This window comes from Anser anser (genome assembly GCF_964211835.1).
Source record: "Anser anser genome assembly, chromosome: 1".
Taxonomy (NCBI): Eukaryota; Metazoa; Chordata; class Aves; order Anseriformes; family Anatidae; genus Anser; species Anser anser.
Genome location: NC_139720.1, coordinates 36,829,374 through 36,852,687, shown reverse-complemented (window position 1 = coordinate 36,852,687; position 23,314 = coordinate 36,829,374). Strand labels below are relative to the sequence as shown.

At 42.6% G+C, this 23,314-nt stretch overlaps 1 protein-coding gene across 4 annotated transcripts in view; it reads right to left on the bottom strand.

The window, feature by feature from the left end:
• TBC1D30 (TBC1 domain family member 30) overlaps positions 1 to 23,314 on the bottom strand; it is a gene marked incomplete at its 5' end in the record, with an annotated part of 52,165 nt that overhangs the window by 13,401 nt on the left and 15,450 nt on the right. For 2 of the 4 annotated variants that reach the window (XM_083844382.1, XM_083844383.1), the window contains 6 exons: positions 2,414 to 2,582; positions 3,905 to 4,073; positions 6,546 to 6,731; positions 8,229 to 8,354; positions 11,283 to 11,348; positions 11,729 to 11,790. In XM_083844382.1, coding sequence (XP_083700508.1) covers positions 2,414 to 2,582; positions 3,905 to 4,073; positions 6,546 to 6,731; positions 8,229 to 8,354; positions 11,283 to 11,348; positions 11,729 to 11,790 — 778 coding nt within the window. Of the gene's footprint in view, positions 1 to 2,413; positions 2,583 to 3,904; positions 4,074 to 6,545; positions 6,732 to 8,228; positions 8,355 to 11,282; positions 11,349 to 11,728; positions 11,791 to 16,875; positions 17,251 to 23,314 lie in introns of those variants that run through there. The other 2 variants (XM_083844385.1, XM_083844384.1) reach the window with 2 other exon arrangements.

Below are 23,314 nucleotides of genomic sequence, written 5' to 3'. Positions count from 1 at the left end.
TCTCTGCAACAGTCGAGTTTCCTCAGCATACCTTCTGCTTTAAAGGCATCCCTTTGATCTTTCAGAAGAGTAAAGCTCTCTTCCTACTACTGCCTCAACAAGCAGTTAGCTCCAGGTTGCTTATTTGTTTACACGACCATTGTACAACTACCTGCTTTTAATTACAAGAATCTTTACTGTTTTCACCCTCACTATTTTTACATCATATGTTAATGCACACATCAATTATGGCACTGTACTAAAACCACAACAGACTTTTTTTTTCCTTTTTTTTTTTTTTTTGAAACAAATCATATGTGTTGCCTATATTTGACTTGGAAAGCTCAAAGAAACGAGCATACTGTGTAGCTTCCTCTGTACTGTGGCCACTATCTGCTGGGATGGTCCGTCCGTCCCCCCCCCCAAAAAAAAAGAGTAGTCTTTTTTCTTAAGGATTAGAAGAGGAAGCTTCTCTTGATCTACCTTAGGGGTCTATGTTAGGGAACAACCATTGAAGTACTGAGCTGTTATCAAAATCTTGACAGACTTCAGCTAAAATATTGAAAAAGGAACAAAATAATAGGTACGTAGCCAATTACCACAAGCTTACTGCCTGTCTTCCCTAATAATTTCAGTCTCTCACAAAAATCCACATCTTCTCTATTGCCACTATTTTTAAACTGCTCATTCTTTAAGTCTCTTTCCATCAAAACCGAAGCATGACTGAAACTCCAGCATTTTAAGAGAAGCACTTCTCACCTCATTTTTATGTCTAGAAAAATAGTCATGAAAAACATGAAGACTTTGAGACTATCATCGTCTCCGGTCCCACTTCTTTCAATTCCCCATTTTACTTTTAGCAGAGAAGAGGAAAAAAAATCAGTCTTCTCGCATCAAGAACATAGTGCCCCTGCTTTACTTCCTTACCTTGTTTGGTAGTAAATAATCACATACTTACTGAATTTCCATGCTTGTTCAGTTTTTGTGACCCACCATATTCTGCATCTCTGGTTATCACACCACAGGTCCTTTTCTGTTAAGTGCCACAAAATGTATGCAGAGGCCACGCTCCCTCCCATTCCCCACAAGCAATAGTTTTAAGGTGTGAAACATGAATAGCTTATTCTGTTGGCCATATTCTTATAGGCGATTTCTTCATCCCGTTCCTTTCAGTTTTTATAAAATGTGTTTCATTTCTGCTTTGATTAGATTTTATAGTAAAAATCTTCAAAGCAATGACTTCCTTTTTTTATTTTTATCATGTTATGAATTGGAACATTTATAGTTACAGCTTATAAGAGCACAGAGACCCACCCCCACTGGACCTTTATCTAAAGGAATGGGACAAAGTAATAAAGCACAATAGGACTACATACAGCTTAATCCTAATGCAAATGACTTGTGAATGTTTCATTCATGAACTTAAAACAAATGTCTTAGGTAATTGAACTGAAGTGCTAATTCAGTCAAAAAGGAAAAAGAAAGAATAAAAATCAAACATCCAAGGACAGAACTGAATGTAAATCAGCTGGTCCAGCCTGAGGGCGAAAAAATGAAAGTGTGGATAGCCATCACAAGAAAAACTGACATAGCTGATGAAAAAAAGCTTCCAGATGAGCGAATATCTGCTTGTCCTGTAAGAGTTCACACCTCCTGCTGGAGTTGGTAACAAAACCTTTATTTCTCCAGGAGGACTGTACACTCTCTGGGACGCGAGTATTCGCCATGACAACAAAGACAGTTTAGAAGAACTAACCTTCTTCTGTGTTTTGCCCTATGTGGTGGGTTAATAATAACCTAAATTAATAGAAATTAATAGTCTAATAATAATTGAAATAGAAATTATTAATAGTGGTATTTTTGCTACAACGTGTTTAAAAGCTGAGAATTTCAAGAAAATGTGTTTGCAGGCTTTAACAGAAAAGAACCACGTAGCACTAAATCATTCTTTTAGTAATCCTCAACTCTTTCTCAGGTATAGCCAATGAGATTCCTTAAGTGAAAATATGAGAATTAAAACCTCTCCAGTTTCAGGTAAATTACGACTGAATTAACTAGTCACACTCAAGACTCTCTGTATAGCACCACCCACCCACCCCCAAGTACTTACTAACTCCCTCAGAGGTTTGTGTTCTGCAAAGTCCAACCAATATTTTAGCATACCATAAAGACATTATATACAGACAATGCAAATAACAAGAGACAAGAAGGATTGATTCATCATCATGCCCATTCTTCTGGCATCACGATGATATTCTCCAGCACACATTTTTTGGGGGAAGACAAAGACACACTGTTTCTGCTTCAAAAAAGCAGCACATTCTCCTGAAAGGTCGCATCTTGCTTAGATCCAAGAACATGCTCTTCAGAACAACATATAAATTACTTACATTGCTCAAACCGAAAGAAAAAGCAGATTAAAATGACCACTTACTCTCCTAACTTTGCCCAGATAGCCAAAGCGACTCTCAGAATAATTTCAGAGCCTTCAAAGAATACTGAATCCCAGATCTTCAGAACTGTGTGGTTAGGCAGGCACGTGGCAAAGAGAGTCAGAAACCACTGCATTGTGAAGACATTTGTAAGTGGGGGTTCATAGCCTCCTGAAATAAAAAATATAAATGCTTAAAGTAATTTTGCAATTTATAGTTACTTTACAAGGAGTATGAAATGCATAGAGAAATCCACCAGTCATTCTAGTAACTTCTGTTAATGCTCAAAACTTTCTTCACTTGCCGCTGTCTGAAGAGAAGCTGAGGAGAACAATGAGAAATGACATACTTAGTCTTCCTTCATTCTGCTGCACTGCCAAAAGCTCTAAGCAACAATGGTGCTTGAATAAACTTCTGAAAACACCATTAAACATCTGTGCTTTTTTTTTTTAGTATCAGAAAAAATGTCTGTCCTCCACCAAAGTGACAGGAGCTGGAAGTTTTTATTAAAAAAAAGTATTGTCTTTCTGCAGACACTAAAGGCTTAAGAAGTCTTTAGCTGCATGAAGGTGACTCTCATTGAAGTCTGTCTTTTCTATTGTACTGAAGTCCTGATGCACTGACAGCTTAGCAGAAGCAGCTGTTACCATATTCAGTTTTCCTTTTGGCTTGTTAACAGTTTCATTCAAGATTTAGCATTTCGGCCTGAAAACCTGTAGTTTTATGTTCTTGTTATTCTTAGATAAAACTTCATGCACTGCATCAATTGATACTAGGATGAAGGCCATGACCCAGAGAGGCTGTTGTCTACAAAAACACTTTCAAACAGCGAACGCTTACTTGATACCCTTTCTTTGTTTTTGTACAGTCTGGGCACAGTCATGATTTTATTTACATTGAAAAGATGTACTACCGTGTTCCAAGATGGAACTCGCTTAGATTCCAGACTTGGGGGCAGGGGGGAGAAGACAACACAATCCCAAATGAAACAGCTGTGTGGTTTTTATTATTATTATTATTATTTAAGTCTAGAGAGAATGCTATACAAGAAAAATTCACAGGTGAAGTAATACTAACCAAATGCCATCTGCTCTCAAATCATAATTCTTCTCAGAACTACTAAGTTCAAGCAACTACAAACAATGTGTGGTTAGACAGATATCTTGAGCAAGAAACCTTTCCAAGGTAGCTTTTGTACTATGCTGTACATTAGTGTTGCCACTCCATTCATTTTATGACCTTGTCAACATCATCATGTTTGCAGTTAACTGTGGGACCAAATGATTTTGGTATTTATTTTTCCTGAGACACCAATATATATATTAAGCATATCAATAATGGAAATGGTCATCTTTCACTTCGAACAACCTAATATATAAATACATATTCTGAACAATATATTCAGGTAAATACTTAGAACGCTGTTTTTTAGACCTGTGCTCAGGTGAAACAATAACAAGAAGGAATTTAACAGCATTTTCTGTTGAGTGTACCTCCACTTTCTCTGTTGGCAGCTCTCTGCAGGGTGTCTAAGTGCTGGGACAGTTCAGGAAGTTTCATTCTTAAAAGATCTCGGAAAACAGCCATATCCACAGAGAGAGCACGGAGATTGTTGACAAAATAGCTATCAGGAAGCACCTTATCAATTAGGTAAATCATGATCTGTGAGAAAATGAAATACAATCATGCGGGACTTACAGAGACAGTTATTTTCTAGGAATAACAGAAGAAAAAATATACAGAATTCCAGAATTCTCTAAATTACAGCTTGGAGCCAGTGGCAACACATGCCTCTGGCATCTCTGTATATATGGGAAGAAATCATCATTTTAAGTACCCGCAGGTACTCCAGGTAACTACAAGCAATCAAGGTGCAAAGGCTAAGACAGCCTCTTGAAGCTGGTCAGATTTTATGAACCATGAATGGCTGGCATCAATTTCACAGTAAGCTATGAGTAAATTGGAAGCACTACTTGAATCAAAGGCAACTTCTTGCACTTCTGATGCCATAGGTGTTTATGAGATTCTCCAAATTGTTGTAAAGTTCCATTACCCCTTGTCTGGTTGTTAACTGCCACAACTAGAAGACTTATCGTCCAAATAATCTTTTTTCCTCCCCAAAATGCAAGGTACTGTTCTTTAAAAACATTCCTCCCACATTTTACTGCGATGTGTCACTGTGTGCTGCACTTCATCTTGTCACTTTAAAAGGTGCTAAATTAAGCAGCATGAGACAGTTGAAGCAGACATCTGTTTCAAGTAAGACAGCTCAACTGCATGGGTAATAATGCTTTAACTGGATACTGCCAAACTTTTGAGAATGAACAAATGAAACAAATATACGGAAGGCAATTTATTTCATCAGCCCAACAGAAGACAGTGGCCTTCACTTCAGGATCTTTGGCAATCTCTATTCACAATGTCTGCTTCAACCCTCCATTACTCACTTGTTTTTTCAAGTGATTTCAATTTCAAACAAGCACCTTTATCCTCCGTTTCACATAGCATCTAATGCTTGAGAGGTACTTGGTACCTCCATACAGAGAAGAAAATCCTCCTTTCAATCCCTCTTTTAAGATGTCAAAAAAACGATGTCAGATACTGAACTTCTGAGGGTACTGCCTTACACAGTCGTACTTGTTCCTTGCTTTCTCCCAGCTGCCTGTGACTGCATGCTGCCACTTATCCTTGTCTACAAGATTTCTCAGGCAATAAAATGCTTCTGTTCCATATTTTACAGAACAGAGAGCAGCTACCAACACCTGCATGTGCCTCCCCACCTTGGCACTAGAAGGTTCTCAGCCCTTGCTAACTCCCAAATCCCCTCAGAGCCTCTTTCTCTCTCATGCCTCCTTGAGAACAGGTATCTTTCGTCTTTAGCTTGTCCCACAATTAAAAGTGACAAAAGCTGCCCCCCCCCCCCCCCCTCCTTCTGAGGAAATTCCATTCCTGCAAAGCCCACGCACTGAAACTGGAGAAAAAATAACTTTGTTTTCCATTCTCATTTTTGCCAGATAAGACCCATATTGTGGTGCTAACAGTTTTCAGTGATTTACCTCTCCAGGGCAGTCTGGTGCTATGCCATTGCCTCCTTAGCACAAGGAGCCTGATGCCACTCATGATTAAATACAACTCAAAAATAACACAGAGTTCCCAATAATCAATTTGGGCTTCATAAAATCTTTGGAGAATCGTACTCCCTATACTATCATAAGGTGTCCTAGAAGCTTCTGGACAGCATAAAATCACACAAAAATAATAGCTGAAAGTATTGAATACATTTTCAGCACAAACTATTCAGAGGAAAACTTACTGCCTGACAAAGTAAATATATTATCTTCTTAATATTATAGGCTGCTCTCTGGAATGAAGCATCAAATGCCAACTAGCTGGACTCTATTACCAAAAGCTTTATATTTTAGAGCTCTGAGCAGACGTAAGTATTTACCACATTTTTGTCAAAGGCAAAACAAATGGCTCAGAATCTCAAGAGTCACAGTAATCTTTTACTATCTTGACCCTGACACATATGAGCAAGTTTACTCAATTAAATTTGCATATGACTGCGGTGAGCTGGATTTTCATTTTTATGACTTATGAGCCTCATGAAGCCTTCTCTTAATTAGAATAGAAAAGGTCTAAAAAATAAAACACTATAACAGGTATAATAAACGTGTAATAAAACACTGGCTAACACAGCCCTGACAGTAGCTTCAAATCTATTCATTTTCATTTTAAGTATTTATTTTGTGTCTTCCTACAATTTGTTTTAAAATACAGTTGATTTTTAACTGCTATGTATGGGGTTGATAATGGAAACTGGAGGCGTTAGCCACATACACGGTTTGGAAGCAGATTTGGGATTATGGGTTAAAATCTTCTAAAGTCAGTAGCAACGTTCTCTTTCATTTTGTTACGGCCAAACCCTCGTTTGTTTGAAAATTTTTAGCAAGGATAACATTCAAACTGTCCACCTTCAGCTCAGTAAGGATAACAAACAATTCACAAATACAAATAAACTGAGTCCTCCGAGTCTTCCTCTTTTTGGCTGTCTACAGCATTTGCACATTTATTTATTCTGACGTTCACTAAGCAAACACATTCTTCAACACTGCAACAAAAGATTCTACTCACTTTCAAGGCATCTCCTTCATTGCCCTCCATTACTTCCAGAATGAGTGCAGCTAGTATGTTAAAACCTTGACAATAGCCAACAGATTTATTCCACCTGGCATAAGCCAGCAAAACTCGTTTTAATACCACTCGATCTTGCTCTGCCTCCTGGCCACAATAGGAACTGCAACCAGTCCGGTGAAGGTCCTTTAAAGAAGAAAAAAGGAGAAAAGCATACACAGAAGTGTGAATTTTCCTTCCCCTTTTAGTTCTCCTGCCTGTCCAAGTGTTCCTTCCGCCTCCACCCTCCTGATACATACTCCTGAAGATGATGAGAGTTTTTTAATCTGTAAACCTTTAACTTACTGAAGAGAAATAGGTTGAGCAAGGTCTTAAGTTAACAAGTTATGCAGAAGATGTTCATATAAAGTTGTCACAGAAGATATTAGATGTTAGAAGACATCTAAATTTCAAATACGCGAAATATAAAAGTTGCATAATTCTTTTTAAAATTTCCCTTCACAGAATAGCGATTTCTCTCAATTTTAAAGACTGCCAAAAGCAAGACTTCAGAAAAATGCATTTTGTGTATCTTAAACAGAAGCCTAAGGGAAAAATACCACATTTTTCTATTTCTGAATCGCTTTCGTTGCATGGGACAGCCATTACACCATGAGTTGGCTCAGCAGAATATCATGACCTCCTATTATTGCGCAACATGGAGCAAAGGATTAGAACAGATGCTTATGTGAAACTGACATTGCCAGCAGCAATTTAAAGGTCTGAAGCTAGATACAAAATTTCTAGCAAGCATCTGTCAAGGACTTCCCCTTCAAGACCTTTGTTTCAGAAACCATTAGAGTTCTTGACTGGGATGTTCTTGACATATCATTGAATTTGTGAAGCGGTAGTTTGTGCGAGGAAAGGAATACAGACAAGGAAATGAATACAGACAAAATCAATTTTTTTAAATGACCAAATAAAACAAGAGGAACTGTTTGTTTGTTTTAAATCAAACTATAAAAGAACTGCCAGGAAGCTAAGTTTTCAAAACACAAAAACAAACAAACAAAAACAGTGTCCTTGAGAATTTAATTTAAATGATTTGTAAAAGGCAAAGCACACTACAGTTTTTCATGAGTAATATCTGTAACCTTGAATTACCAAGTACAGACAACTATTGTAATAATCAGGAACATAAGGTACTTTGCTCCGTGTACAGTAATTACGGTGGCTATAGAACATAAGCAATCTCTCCTAGGTAAATAGACTAACATCTAAGTCATCACAGAAACATACATCTGTTAAGCCCTTCCCCAAAACTACTCTCTGCTTTAAATATAGTGCCAACCAGCTGAGAAATATATACAAAAGGTGTTTCACCACTGTAAAATAACTGAAAAGATGTTCAATTGCTTTATTATAAAACATAACACTGTTTAACCCCAGAAAATATTTGGCTTTATTTACAGAGATGAGGACAAAACCATATAACTGTCTCCATTACTCCAGTATTTCTTTTATATATATATAACTTGAGAAAAAAAAAGTTCAGTAATAGCATTTTTTTTTTCCTGTTACTGAGCCAAAAGGGAATTAAGGTGCAGCTTTTCCCAAAGCTGTTACAGACAACAAAATAAATCCAAACTCTAAAAAAAAGTCTTCACTTTTCATTAAAAAGTTGAAGTAAAATAAGTTGACTACCTTCACTATCTGGATGCCCATTGAATCATCATCAGGATTACTTCTTTCATTGAAGGTGAAACGCATTGTTTTATCCCAGTCAATGGCTATACTGTGCAAGTACTGATCAGCTAGGGTCAGCCAAACCTGGAAAGCCAACAGAATGCATTATTTCTCAGATAAAATATGAGCAGTTTTTATAAACATCGTGAGATGAACCTCACCAACTTCAGCCATCGATGATCTGCTGTTAGACTTGAAGTATGCAGAAGAGAACTATATTTAAAATAACTTTTGCATGATTAAAGTAATCCCTTAATCCCTAAAGCAGAAAGGAAGGAAACAGCATTAAGCATCCAAACCTGTGAAGTGCTTACAAAGGTGTAAGCCCATTGTCAGAAACTGAATTCACAGGGACTCTCCAAAACAGAAGCCCACCTACTGCAAGGGCCCTCCTGGCCGGATCAGCCCTTCTAACCTTGTAACCAGCAAGGTGTTTTATAAAAAAAATAAAACAGTTGCAGGCTTTCCTCAAACTCCACCATGGATTCATTTCCTGAAAACACCACGAGAGAAATCTAGTAGTGCTTCTCTCCTGCAGAGGTGGTCTCATCTGATCAACTTTGCAGAAAAGCAGCATTGACTATGAAGCATTTGGGGACGATCTGAAAAACTACTACTTGAATCAGAGTAAGTTCATTCTCCAAAAGGACTTCCTAAATTATTGGCACAACACAGAGTTCTGAAAACAGACACGTTGCCTATTTTTAAAGCCTAGTAATTACCAAAACAGATTTATGAATGTGTATTGAAGACTACGGATGGACCATGACAACATACAATGGCAGCAACTAACAATGAAGGATTCTTGTCTTCAGGATACTGAAAGAAAACATGAAAGCAAATGGGTCAAGTTTTATACCAGCTGTTAAGTCCCCCAAGTGAGAAAAGCAATTCAGACACTTCCCACAAATATAAACACTTAGGTAATCGCATGGTGAAGGAATTTATAGGCAATTCACAGAATTTGAGTTTTTCTGCATTTAAACCTGCCATCCCACTTTTGGAAAGCCACCCATGCAGAGGAATGATGCTGCTCTCTGCCTCCCAGCAACATTTGGCACTGCTATCATCCTGGTGATGTCCCTTGCCTCTGCCAGCTCTGGACACCAGATGTCATGTGCCACAGCAGTAACACAGATGTCACCCTGCCCCTTCTGCGGCCAGCAGAGCAAGCAATCAGCATGCTGCCAAACCATGAAATGCTTCCTTTGTTTTGGTATCAATCTTAAAGTTATCAGAAAGCCAAGGGATAGCAGTGAAAAGATCACATCCCTTTATGTAACGCTGATTCTTTGGTTAGGACCATGGGACCATGTGGAGCAATGACAGAGATGGGCAGTATAAGAAGGAAGACAGAGACCTGATGGGGCAGAGCGCACCCCCAGCAGGTCTGCAGGTGACACAACTCTGGGAGGAGTGGCTGATACCCCAGAGGGCTGTGCTGCCATTCACAGGGACCTGGACAGGCTGGAGAAATGGGCTACGGGAGGTGATCCTTCCCTTCTGTTCAGCACTGGTGAGGTTACTGCAGTGAGTTACCTGTAGGAACGTGTCCAGTTCTGGACTCCCCAGTACAAGAGGGACATGTGGACACGCTGGAGGGAGTCCCATGAAGGGCCAGACAAGCATCTCTCCCTATGAGGAAAGGCTGAGAGAGCTGGAACTGTTCAGCCTACAGAAGAAAAGGCTCAGGGGGAATCTCATGATGTATAGAAATACCTGAGGGTAAGGTGCAGAGAGGATGGAGCCAGGCTCTTTGTGGTGCCCAGTGAGAGGACAAAAGGCACTGGGCACAAACTGGACCACAGGAGGTTACACCTGAACATCAGAAAGCCTTCCTTTGCAGTTCAGGTTGACTGTCCACTGGCACAGGTTGCCCAGAGAGGCTGCGAAGTCTCCATCTGTGGAGCTATCCAAAAGCCATCTGGACACGGTCCTGGACAATCTGCTCCAGGTAACCCTTCTTGAGGAGGTGGTTGGAGCAGAAGGCCTCCAGAGGGCCCTTCCTACCTCAGCAATTCAGTGGCTTTGTGACCTCCGCCACTCGTGCACCACGGAAAAGCTGAAACAGCAGTTCTGAGAGACTTACTGAAGAGGGATAAAAGAACTTCTCAGGAAAGAAAAAGGCTACCAAATCGATGTAATAATTCACTGGAGCTGTAGATCAAAAATAAACTGGTAGTGGTGTGAGGAAAGCAATGGCACTCACGTCTTACCTTTCCTTCCCCATTTGGTAAAGAGGAATATTTCAGTTTGGAAATACAGCAAGAAGAAAACAGGGAAGAAAATTACCTGATACATCAAAAATATATGGAACCATGTATAATTTATAAAGCTTTAAAAATATTTGTTTTAGTAGAACTAAATTATTAAAGCTGAGATCATGTGCCTCACTTAGTTGTTAAGAACAATGAATACATACAGAGGCTTGTTTTTTAGGCTAGGGAACTTCAAATGTTGCTAAAGAAAGCAGTAAGGCAAATTTAGCATAATCCCACTGGACACTTTCCTACAATACTAACCAAGTGCAATTTCCCAGTGATGGTGTACTCTGCTGTCCCACATCACTGCTGACTCTGAACCCTCCCATTTAGGGGACCTGCCCTTACCCTGTCAAATGTTTCTATCAACGTTCTTGCCAGCACCAGCATCTGGCAACTTCACCTCTCCTTTCAGTTGACCTGCAGCTGCTGGTGCAGCTTTGCCAGCGCAGTTCTTTGGGACTGACAGACTGAAACAATACCGATGGCACTGGAGTAAGTGACCTAAGCCTCGATCAAAAAGAACCTTTAAATAGGGTGTAAATGCTGTGTTTACCTGTCTCAGCCTCTCCAGCTGCTAAATGAGGTTATCACTGAAGAATGGAAAGTACAAAAAATCCCAGCACAACTTACACTTAAAATTTCCCAATAAATAAATGGTTGAAAAACACTGATGAGATTGATGTCGTTCATCTCCCTCTCATGCGAGACCACAGGTGATGTGTCCTGCATCATGTACAGGTCTACCTACCTTTCTGCGCCATTCTTTTGGGATGCCTGTTGGCAGTCTGGCCACTGCTTTGAGTGCATCGTGCCACTAAGCAAAAACATCCAAAAGGGTAAAAGTCCACCGTTAGCTTAATGCAAAAATGTGGCAACATCTATACACTGAGAACATGCACGTTCATTTCTGTACGCATTTCAAAGTTTAATTGCTTAATCCACTTACAGGGAAAATATAGATTAATTACTTAATGATCTAATAAAACAATAATATTCTAGAATACAAAGATGTAGGAGATAACCAAGAAAACAATTAAAACCTATTGTGTTTTCCAAATACTAATAGAACAGCTCTTCATGCAATAGCGAATAACATGCTGACATGACGACAGATGCTTTTTTGAACTAGGGTAAGTATCTCAACTGAAGATAGCCCAGTCCTTCATAAGCACAGAGAAAAATGAATCAAATTACCTGCTGAAAACCATTTTGACCTAAAGATGGCTCAAGAGTGAATTTCAATTTCGTATCAACCCCTAGAAACAAAAAGGAAAAATAATCGTGATCATTATTTTCATTTAGTTCAGAAGGAGAAAAAAAAAATCTAGTTGAAATAAGAACATGAGATTTCAACTAGATGTGTTTGAATAATTATATTTTCACCTGTTTCTGCTAATTCTTGTTTTCACAGTGGATTCTAGGCATGTTTTAAAAAGTACACGGACAAAACATTTTTAAAATGCAGTTGTGCCCTGTTCAAATTAATGCTGTAGTTCAGCACAATTCACTTAACTAAAAAAAATAAAAAATCTGGTATTTCACTGTTCTGAAAATCATATTAGGACACTACAAACTACCATATGAAATGATATACAAAAAGATATACTGCAAACTACCACTGAAAAAAGATATACAAAGAGGTGCTTTCCATCTACGTCAACTTCTGGACCTTAAAACACTTGATATTAATTTCTGACTTTGGGGTGTTAAAACTATTGTATTGCTCAGGATGTCAAATATTTAACCTACTTTATTTTTTGGCTGTAAGAGCAGATTACGTTAGTTTTTACATAGAAAATTAGCGGATACGCTTTAAAATACGTGACTACGAGGATCTCAAGGCCCACGCTGGATGCTGACTAGGGCATCTGGTAAGCCACAGCACAAAGAACAGCAACACTTGTCAGGCTGCTTAACAGCACCCATTTTGCCTCCACAACCCCCTGGTCCTTCGGCTGCCGCTGTCCAGCACTCCGGTTCTGAACAGCGCGTCCCGCCGTTCCCCCAGCTTCTGGCATAAAGAATAAAGCCTGTCTGTATTTTCCCTCCGTAACTCAGTATCGTGCATTGCTCCATATTTATGTCATGCATAACTTACGGTCTTCCTAGAATATCAACCCTAACCATTTTTGCATACATATTTAAATAGTCATATTAAAAAGCAAACAAAAACCCCACACGACACCACGCAACAATACTTTAATCCTGCAAGATTTAAGTATATAAAATCCACGCTAATCAACCCACCAGTAATACTCAGTACTTTGAAGCCTGGGAGTCTGTGAAAACCCAAACTGTAGTGGCATTTGCTAGTTCTGGAATATGAAATGTCTTTCAGGATTTGTATACTGTAATTTAAAAAGTGGCAATAAGTAACGTAGAAACCTCACTGCCTGATAAATACAAAGACTAAGCTTTCTCCTTCAAGGCTGCTTTTGTTTTGGCATGGGGAAGAAAAAAGAAAGAAAATTCACACAAAAATAAGTATTGTTTAGAATTTCAGAGTTTTAGTTGCATCATTGAGACTTGGGGACGGGTGCTGTCATTTCCCTGCTTCAGATTTAGAAGACACGCTTGACAGATTTAGAAAAATAAAAGCTTCAAACCATAATAGAAATGTCTTGAAAAATATTCGAGTGTTAACAGTAATTCCTGGAAGTAACTGCTTATTAGTATTCTACCCCATAAGTCCATGGCACTCAGCAGGGACTCCTGATATATAAATCTCTTCATAATAATTCAGAACAGTGTAACAATGCCGGTAACCTACTAAGACGCAATCATATCACGCTTGCTGTAAATGTGAAAAAGTGACTCTCGTTCCCACGCAATTCAGTGGTAAGTACCAGAAATCTCCAGTACATACAAACCAGTGTCATGACCAGGAACTCCTTTCGTTAAGGTAACAATTACCTGACACTGCTTGGTAGCAAAGGAGCAAGAGTCTTCCACGTTAATCACGTACTCATTTCCAACTCAACAGCCAAATATTAATCACTTCACAGTTTTCTAAGACATCTAAAGATCTCAGCAACAACAACTCTCTTTGTCTTGCCAACTTTTTAAGGAAGATGCAAGCAGACAGCCCGATCTGCAAAAGGTCAAGCACGGTCAGATACAACCTCCCAGTAAGGTGGAACGTGTCTATCATTTACTTAACATCACGGCAAGGGAGCTCACCAGATAAGCTGTCTTTCTCTTGATTAAATCAGACTGAGATGAGACCCTTGTATTTCCATCCATGTAAGTTTATCATATCATTGCTGACAATTAAGACAGATGTGAAAATTACTAGAAATAAGGCTAACATCATGTGGTAACACTAGTCCACGTGGCTAGGTCTCTGCCGTATGATGAGAAACCTCTTGGTCAGGCCATGCACTATAACCACGTAACTCCACAAAGCCATGGAGTCTGTGGCCCCTTATTTGTTCCCAGTTGCTAGTCAGAAATATTCCCAAAATCAAAGCCCACTGCCTGTTACTTGTTTCTGACACAAGAGACATCTCTACATGTGCAATTTCTGCACTCTTCACTGGATTTGTCCCTGGACTTCAGAGCTTCCCCAAGGAAATGAATGGCTATCCCTATTCCAAGCTCTCCTGGTTTCCCAAACCCTCCTACCCTCATCATTCCCCCTCTCCTAACACATTCCCCACCCTTCATGTACTTCTTTTGCAGTCAGTCCCATCATCCTTTTCATTCCGTCCACTCTTAATCTGGGGAAAGGCTGGTGATGAGCCAGGCCTCCTCCTCCTCCATCCAGTCTTTTCTCTCCTAAATTCCCTCATGTGCTACATCTTACCAGTGAATCCCGTTATCTCTGCTTTCAGTTGCCCTCTCCCCACAAAACTGGATTCCCCAACACCTTCTCCCCCACTCAGCACCCCACACCCATCCAACCCTGCCACGGACCCTCTGTACCCATTTTCACTGGATTTGCACTTTTTGTCCACCCCCCACCTCTGTCCCATATTCCTCTCCACTACATAAGCAGGCACTCTTTGCAGAGAAGACTCCTGACCCCTTGGGGCTTTGCAGGAACTTTTCTTTCCAGCTCCTCCGCATGGCAGAAACGTACCATACATGCCGCAATAATTCCTACCCTCACGGACTGTAAGCACTGTCAGTACCACTCAGCCCTTTTCCACCAAGCCAGACGGTTTTCCACCAAGCCAGGACGTAGACAAGTCTACGGTGTCATCTGACATATTACATATCACCTCCAGGTCAGACACTTTCAATTGATGCTTCATACCTAAAAAAATTATTAACCCGTGTAGGCAGGAACACAAACGAATTAACTAGCTCCACAAACACAAGCATACACAAAGGTACAGTTGTTTGGCACCGATCATATTTCTGAAGGGTAGGAGGATGGCAAAATACGGCCTGTTCAATGCCCTTGCAGCCAGGTCACCAGAAACAACTGCAGAAAAGCTATTTGGAGAGAAATTAAAAAATAACAAAACAAAAAACACAACCAACACACACAAAACACAACAAAATCCAGACCCGTTAGCTTTCCCATGAAAAACGCACCATGAAGCCTGACAACAAAGGGCTAAAAGAAGGAACATTACACCCCTAGGATTCCCAAACCCTAACAGACATCCACTGCGTGACAAAAACAGGGCACATAACCACATAATAAGCCACCAAAGCAGAGAAAACCATCCAGCCAAGCACCTGGATGAAGAATCAAGTCCCTGATCCTCAGCTATGATAAAGGGATGGGGCTGAAGTCTCAGATATTTTTTTCAGAAATACTAAAACAGGAAAGTCATAGGGAGATGATCTGTCCTGATGCACGTATACGAGCCACAGTTTCCAACTTACAAAGCACATCGCTGCAGGTTCTTGGTACTTAAAAGCAGCCGTTGAAATGTCTCCCATGGAAAACCAATAAATATTTTATTGAAAACAAACAAGGAGAAGGGCCTAGAGCTGCTTCCTGTGCAGTGGGAGTCCAAACCTGGGGACAAAAATGGCAACGTGAACTACTACCTTATTGTTGCTTGTTTTAGAACCAGAAAGACTCCTAGTCTCACCCTGTAATTTTTCTCTAAATATACATTTTCACCTGCAAAATCAGAAATAGCAGCCAAAGCTGCCACCAGAGCACATTCGGATATATCAAAGCACATCCAAAATCTGCAGTCCACAAAAACTCACTGCAAACATACGCTGACACAGATACTAAGAAAACCTGAAGAAAATTTCATTAAGCTTATATATTTTTAAGGGCTCATTAGGTTCCCTCTCTCCAGCACTGTGAAAGCATGTATCCCGAATGATGTCATCCCTATTAACTTACACTGAACAATGTGGAAAGCCCAGCCCAGCGGGATTTCCTAGCTTTAGGACTATGGCATTCGTGGTTGTGCCTCTCATTGTCTATCCTAGTCTTCACAGGAGCATTTAAGAACATCGTTACCCAGATATCATTACCTGGAATACGGGAAGACTACTACAGGGGTCTGTGAGAATCAGAAGTCAGGAAATCCTTTCAGTAACAGCAGTGGTATAAACCTACACCAGAATAAACCTGAGACAATAATAGCATCCCAAATGAATCTCGAGCACAGAAGCAGTCAGCACAACACAATTCCAAAAGCCATCTTGGACACGAGTGCTAGTACAATGGGAAATGAACCGTATGTACCTCCATGCACTGCTCTAGGTTAGGTTTTAAGACCTCGAGCTCACATATTTCCAGTACGCCTAGGAATAGACAAGACCTGACAACGCTTTAGCTCCGAGCGGCAGCTCTGACACTATAAACCCGGATTTCCACTAAAAACCAAAGGATCCAACGCTGTGACAGAAGCAACCACCACCCAGCAAGGATCCCCCGAGCCGAAAAGGATCCCCCTTTGAGCCCAAAGCCCATCTCCCCGGGACACGGCAGCCGCTGGCAGGGCTCCTGCCCCTCACAAGCCCGTGGCGCTGAGGCGAGCCCGTCAGCCCCGCACCGCAGACAAAGGCTGGGCGGCAGGAGGGGGCTCCGCCATGAGGCGGGGACCAGCCCAGCGGCACAGCGGCGGGCCGAGGAGCGACAAGGGGGCAGCTGGAGGGCAGAACCGGCCGCTGCGGGACGGGGAGCGGAGCCGGGCGGGTCCCGAGGCCGCTCCGCCCGCTGCCCGCCGGCCTCAGCCAGCGGCGCCCCGCGCAGGCCCGGGGGCGGCCATTTGCCGCCGGCCGCCTCCCCGCACCGCGCCGCGCCTACCCGGGGCGCCCATCGCCGCCCGGCCGCCTGCTCCCGGCCCTGCCGCCCGCACCGCCGAGCCGAGCCGAGCCGAGCCAGGCCAAGCGGCTTACGGGGATTAGGGTCGCGGTACCTGGCTCTAAGGTGCAGAGCAGGCGCGGCGCCGTGCGGGAGATGCAGCTGCGCTTCTTGAGGACGTTGCTGAGGATGGTGCCCACGCCGCCGCCCGAGCTCTGCCGCTTGAGGCATCGCCCGCCGCGCCGCAGCGAGCCCGTCAGCCGGTCCTGCCGCATGGGTGCCCGGCCCGGCTGGGCTGCTCCTCGCCGGGGCTTCGCTGGGCACCGCTCACGGCTCCCTCAGCCCCGAGCGGAGGGCTGGGGGCATGGCGAGGGCCCGGAGCCCCGGGCCGGGCTGGGCGGCAGCGGCTCTGTGCGGCGCGGGCCGCCCAGCGGAGGTGCTGAAGGGAAAGAGGGAGGACGAGGAGAGGAGAAAAAGAGGCGAAAAAAAAAAAAAGGAGTTGCTCCCGCCCCCAATCCTAGCATCACTGCGTGAAAACCGGCAGCCTCTCCTCCTTCTCCTCCTCCTCTTCCAGCAGCACCTGGGCTGCAGAAACAAAGGGCGGCGGGGGGCCCTCAGCAGCAGCACTGCAGCCCGGGGGGCGAGCACCCGGCAAGGGGACCCCGGGCTGGGGTCGGGCTGGGGACCTCCTCCACCCAATTCACGGCCATTTCTGGGAATCTGAGCCGCAAGCCTCACCTAATGCTAGTGACAAGGCGCCGTGTGCCAACACACTTCAAAAAAAAAAAAACACCCCAAACTAAATTATGGGTGCATTCTCAAGCACCTGCACTCGACCTAACAGCATCTTAAAAGGGCTTGGTAGGAAATCATCAAGGAAAATATTTGAAATACTGACAGCTCTGATGAGCTAAACCACTCGGTGCTGCTGCAGAAGGCGAGTAGGATTTATCACGTCACGCTGGTCAGGCTCAAAGAGCGAGCTGCCACAAGTCCGAGTCCACCCGCCGACAGCTGTAGCTGTGACACAGCCCCTCGCTCCTTTATTAAACAGATGTTTATCAGCTGCAGTACAAAGGCAGGAGAAAGCTGGCAACAGATAAGCAGTAAAGCCAATTATATAAAAGACACACACACAAAGTTATATCTATATTTAGAAGCTACCGTTAATTTTTCACAGAAGTGTGATTTTGATCATGCCTCTTTAAATATCTGGTTCAGTTCTGCAGAAAAGCCACCACATTGGAGCTGCTAGCTTGCACTCTGAATAGATAATTAAGTCTGTGTGTCGGTGGTTCTTTTTTTAACAAAGGTGACACTTCCCTGCTGATGTAGATGATGCAAATCACTTTGCTTCAGTGCCAGCTGGAGATGATGATTTAGTGGTTAAAGCATCAAATTTGAAATAAATTAATCTCCCTTGGTGTACAGATTGTACCAATGGGACTGTAACAGAAATATTTAACTACAGAAATAACCGTGTAATCTAATATTTTTCTCCTCTTCCTTGGGCGCCATACACAAACAGCCCCACATCAGTCTTTGATCATTTCAAGGCTGGGTAACTCAACACTACGCACCGCTGGCCAAAATCTCAGCAGCCATGGCCAATGTTTCAGGACTTGCCCAAAGAGGCACTCTTGTTATCCAGACAGTGACTTGGTCATCCCACCAAACCGAACACAGCCATATCCTTCCTTCAATTGTTAAACAAATCAGCTCTAAGAAAGACATCCATATTTAACTGATGAGGATAACCAGCTGCTTTGGTACAACCAAAGAATTCAGTGTCCTCATTACTGCTGTTTCTCCTACTTGTCATCCTGTCAGTCTTTGAAAACCAGAAACAAACAGGACAATCACTCCGTGACTGAGGACACGGATACCTGCAAGGACCAGCACGCCATTAAGGACAATTGCCCACATGCCAGACAATTAATGCAACGTTTCTTGTAAGAAAAATGCAAAAATGCACTTTAGTGCACAAAATGAACAAGCCAAAACATACTAATGGGTTTGATGACTCACTGGATCATTAGCACAAATGGATTTTGGAGACATGGATAAGTCTCCCATTATGTATACATATGCATATCTAAAGAGCAAGAACCTAGCTTCTAGAAAAGTGGATCGCATCAGTTTTTAAACCACCCATCAGCCAAAGCCTCTAACTTGCCAGCGGAAAGGCATGCTTTGTCCCACTCCCTGGACTTGCACACATCTAAGCATGACACTGCATGTCAGCAGCTTGTATAAATTTGCCCTATTTACCACTAATTTGTAAACAGTCTTCAACAAGAAAATTTCAAAAGGCAGACACTGCAGCTCACAGACAAATCATCAGTTTCAAGCTGAGGAAAAGGCAACAATTTGAACCCAAAGATGTCACGAGCCATCATGCATCTAGTTTGATCCACCGAGGCAGAGAAGGCTGGCCACGTTCACAAGTCCTTATCTATAATTACTGGCAGAACAGATGGCAAATTATTAGAAAATACATTTAAAAAAAAAAAGAGAAGAGTTTTGGGCAACCCGGATACTTAACCTCCAGATATTTTATAATTATCAGCCTGAGACTTTGCTTTTCTCCCCTGCAGTTCATTTCTTCCCTCCCACACAACACAGTCACTTTCTGAAAAACTTTTCCTCTTCATTTGGTATCTCTCTGCAGTCTTATCACCACCTGCTAACTGTGCCTTTTTAGGGCCTGAGCATACTTCATAAGAAATCCTCGATGACAAGTATAACTCGCGTAGTTGTCACAACCTGCCTTCTGGTGATTGGTCCTACGATCACCACCAGGTTTCGACACAGAAAAAACAACTCTATTTACCCTACACCTCCCCATTCACCAGCCCACTTCTATTCTGTCTGCTCTGCAATGAGGTTCAAGATGTGCAGCAAGAAAGGAAGACAGCGTCAGCAGATGCGGTGGTGACAGGAACAACAGCACAAATGGGGCTGCAGAGCAACCTTGTGATTAAAGAAAAGGACGCAGCTTTGTGCACAGAGCTTCAGCTACCCAGATCCAGGACTCCTGGAAAGCACACGCTTCACTGGCTCTCTTATGATCTGCACAAAGAAGACTAAACATAACCAAAAGACTAAAAATGGTAAAATATCTCCCCTGGCGCAACTTTAGCCCATTCCCCCTCGTCCTGTCACCAGGCACGTGGGAGAAGAGACCCATTTCCACCTTGCTACAGCCTCCTTTAAGGTACCTACAGAGAGCGATAAGGTCGCCCCTGAGCCTCCTCTTCTCCAGGCTGAACAACCCCAGCTCCCTCAGCCGCTCCTCGTAAGACTTGTTCTCCAGACCCCTCACCAGCTTCGTTGCCCTTCTCTGGACTCTCTCGAGCACCTCGACGTCCCTCTTGTAGCGAGGGGCCCAAAACTGAACACAGTACTCAAGGTGCGGCCTCACCAGAGCCGAGTACAGGGGGACAATCACTTCCCTAGCCCTGCTGGCCACACTGCTTCTTATACAGGCCAGGATGCTGTTGGCCTTCTTGGCCACCTGGGCACACTGCTGGCTCATATTCAGCCGACTATCAACCAATACCCCCAGGTCCTTCTCCGCCAGGCAGCTTTCCAGCCACTCATCTCCCAGGCTGTAGCTCTGCTTGGGGTTGTTGCGCCCCAGATGCAGGACCCGGCACTTGGCCTTGTTGAACCTCATACAGCTGACCTCAGCCCATCGGTCCAGCCTATCCAGATCCTCCTGCAGAGCCTTCCTGCCCTCGAGCAGATCGGCACACGCACTTAGCTTGGTGTCATCTGCAAACTTACTGAGGGTGCACTGGACGCCCTCATCCAGATCATCGATAAAGATATTGAAGAGGACCGGCCCCAGTACCGAGCCCTGGGGGACTCCACTAGTGACCGGCCTCCAGCTGGATTTAACTCCATTCACCACGACTCTTTGGGCCCGGCTACCCAGCCAGTTTTTAATCCATTTATTAAACATCACAGAAAAAAGAGCAAGAGCCCATACTTGCTTACCAAGGTGTTCACTGCAAATATAAACTGTATCAAGGATAGGAAATAACATCTATGATTATCAGAAACGGAAAACCAAGACTTAAATGATTAGTCTCAGGAAGTGTGCAGCAGAACTGAGAAACTAATCCAATTTTAGCCCAGTCCTACCTCTTCCTTTAGACTGCACACACCGTTCTTACTTATTTTCCCCTTCAACAACAGACAACACAGTAAGGAAGTTTTTGGCAGTTAAGTATGCCCAAGAAGTATGCCAAACTTTTCCATCATCAGTGAAAAGACCTGAAAGATCACCTATCTGTAACGAAGGCACTTGCAAACCAGTTGTGAAAGCACTTCCTAGAAACTTCTAGGACACCAGGATGGAACTGCGATGACCAGTCTCCCATTTAGGGAGGCACCACATTCACGGGCAGTGACTCAGTGCAGGTAAGGTCAGCTGCAAACCCCTCAATTCATATGTTGTTCTCAAGGTGGCACGGGAGATGCTTATGCAATAGGATCATGTGGGTGAGAATGTGAAAGCATCACAGGTTGCTAAAAAAAAGTACCAAAAGTACTGACACAGCTGTAACCCCCTTGAACCTGCCTTTAACCATCTCCACTTGTAAAGACGTAGCTGTTTTCATGAACAGGGGATGCACAGGAAGACATCTGTACGGTACCAGGGCTCACTAAGGCCAACAACAAAACTGCATGCTCGCGTCTCCCCAGACCCATGCACAACCCAGTGAAGTACCAAGACCCTACTTTCCTGAGCCCTTCAGGAAACCACACAGCAGTAAGGTTTTCGTGAGCTTGTCCCTGCAACACAATCACATTGAAAGCCATGGATATGTTAACATTCAAATGCTATACACCACAAATTATTAACTCTCCTCGCTGTGTAACCATCTCTCACAATCACGCCATTAAAAAGCTCATATTCTGCAGCATCTGCAGCTTCTAGGCAAAACTGTTTGAGGTGGAAGAATTAAATTTGCTGATAATGCAGGAACACTGAGCAAACAAATGGCAGCAACCAGTGCCAATGGGCCAGGTACAAAGAGCAGCCTATTTTGTTCCAAGACATGACTGTTCCCAGAGCATAACAGGAGAGAAAACTGAAAGAATTCCTGAGAAGTAGGAACCGACTCATGCTCTGTAAACAGCATATGCCACAGATCGAGGACACCTCAAATATTTTCAGGAGAAAAAAAAATAAAAAAATCAAATGTTACAAGCTAGATGTGATTTGGAAACCTCTACCTTAACACAGTGTTTCATGGCTGCACTGAAAGGACAAGGCAAAGATTTTTAGCTCAGAACCATCCATGTAAGAAACAAAAGAGTTTTAAATATAACACTAGTTGATTACAGGACAGAAGTAAGTTAATTCCCCTTATTATGCCAATTACAGAGGCAAACAAACTTGCACAACTGAGTAAGCCTGATATTCTATTAAAGCTGTTTCTGTTCACTCCAATGCCCATAAATTCTAATTCTGGGCTGCAGCATTATTGTAGTAGGTGCTGTACAAGCACAGCAAAAGACAGACTGCCTGTTTTAGAAGGAAGAAATAAGAGAAAAGAAAACATATTAGCATATGGAGGAGCACATGCAAACAGCAAGACTGTATTGGTAAGCACGACGGAAGGAGTCTTAATATAGGAGCTGCTATTGCATTTCTGTAGACTTCATGGCAAAAAGGACTACCAAGGGACACATCTGAAAGAAGACAATGACGTAGCATGAGGCCAGTAAGAGGGCTGAGGGATTAGGTTTTAATGAACTTCAACATGGATAAACACCTACAAGTAAATACCAGCACAGGGAGAAATAAGAAGGTACTTGTTTTAAAATGCTAAGTGTAGGATGCAGGGAGGAGGCATGAGCTAACCTTGAACATCGAACAGGAAATGACAAGTATGTGATAACGGAGAAGAGTAGGTTGTGAAGAGCTTTCTACGTTAAAGCAATGGAAGCAAGATATTGACTAGGTCTCTGAAGACCATAAGGGAAGCGTAGGCAACTCACACACGTTTAAACACCTATGTACGAATACTAAAATGTAGACGGGTTAACCTCTAACTGAAATCTACTGTCACAATTAATTCTTTGTACAGCACGTATGCCATCTTCCAAAAGGACACAACTATAGCCAGCAGGAAAAGAGCTTAAAGAAGTGTTGCATGTCCCAAATGCTTCTGACTAGATCTTGATTAGAAAAAAAGTGACAGGTAAATCAGTGGAAGGTTTTTCTCATGTTGTGAAATTACAGGGTGCTGGAATTGAACAACAGCATCCAGATTTCCTTTTCTTTTTTTTTTTTTCTTTTCTAATTAGGTTCAGCTGTATAAATTAATTCTAAAGTCCTCCTTGCCATTTCAGGAACACAGTGATCACTGTTGTCTTGATGAAGGAAATACAGAAATACAGTGGGGGGGGGGTGGTGGAAGACATGGAGTGAACGTCAATTTATTTCACTCGTTTATGCACTGACTATAGCAGTAAAGGGGATCACGTGCAGTTACATTAAGTAGATATTTGCATGTGGTGAGCAAGGTAAAAGACAT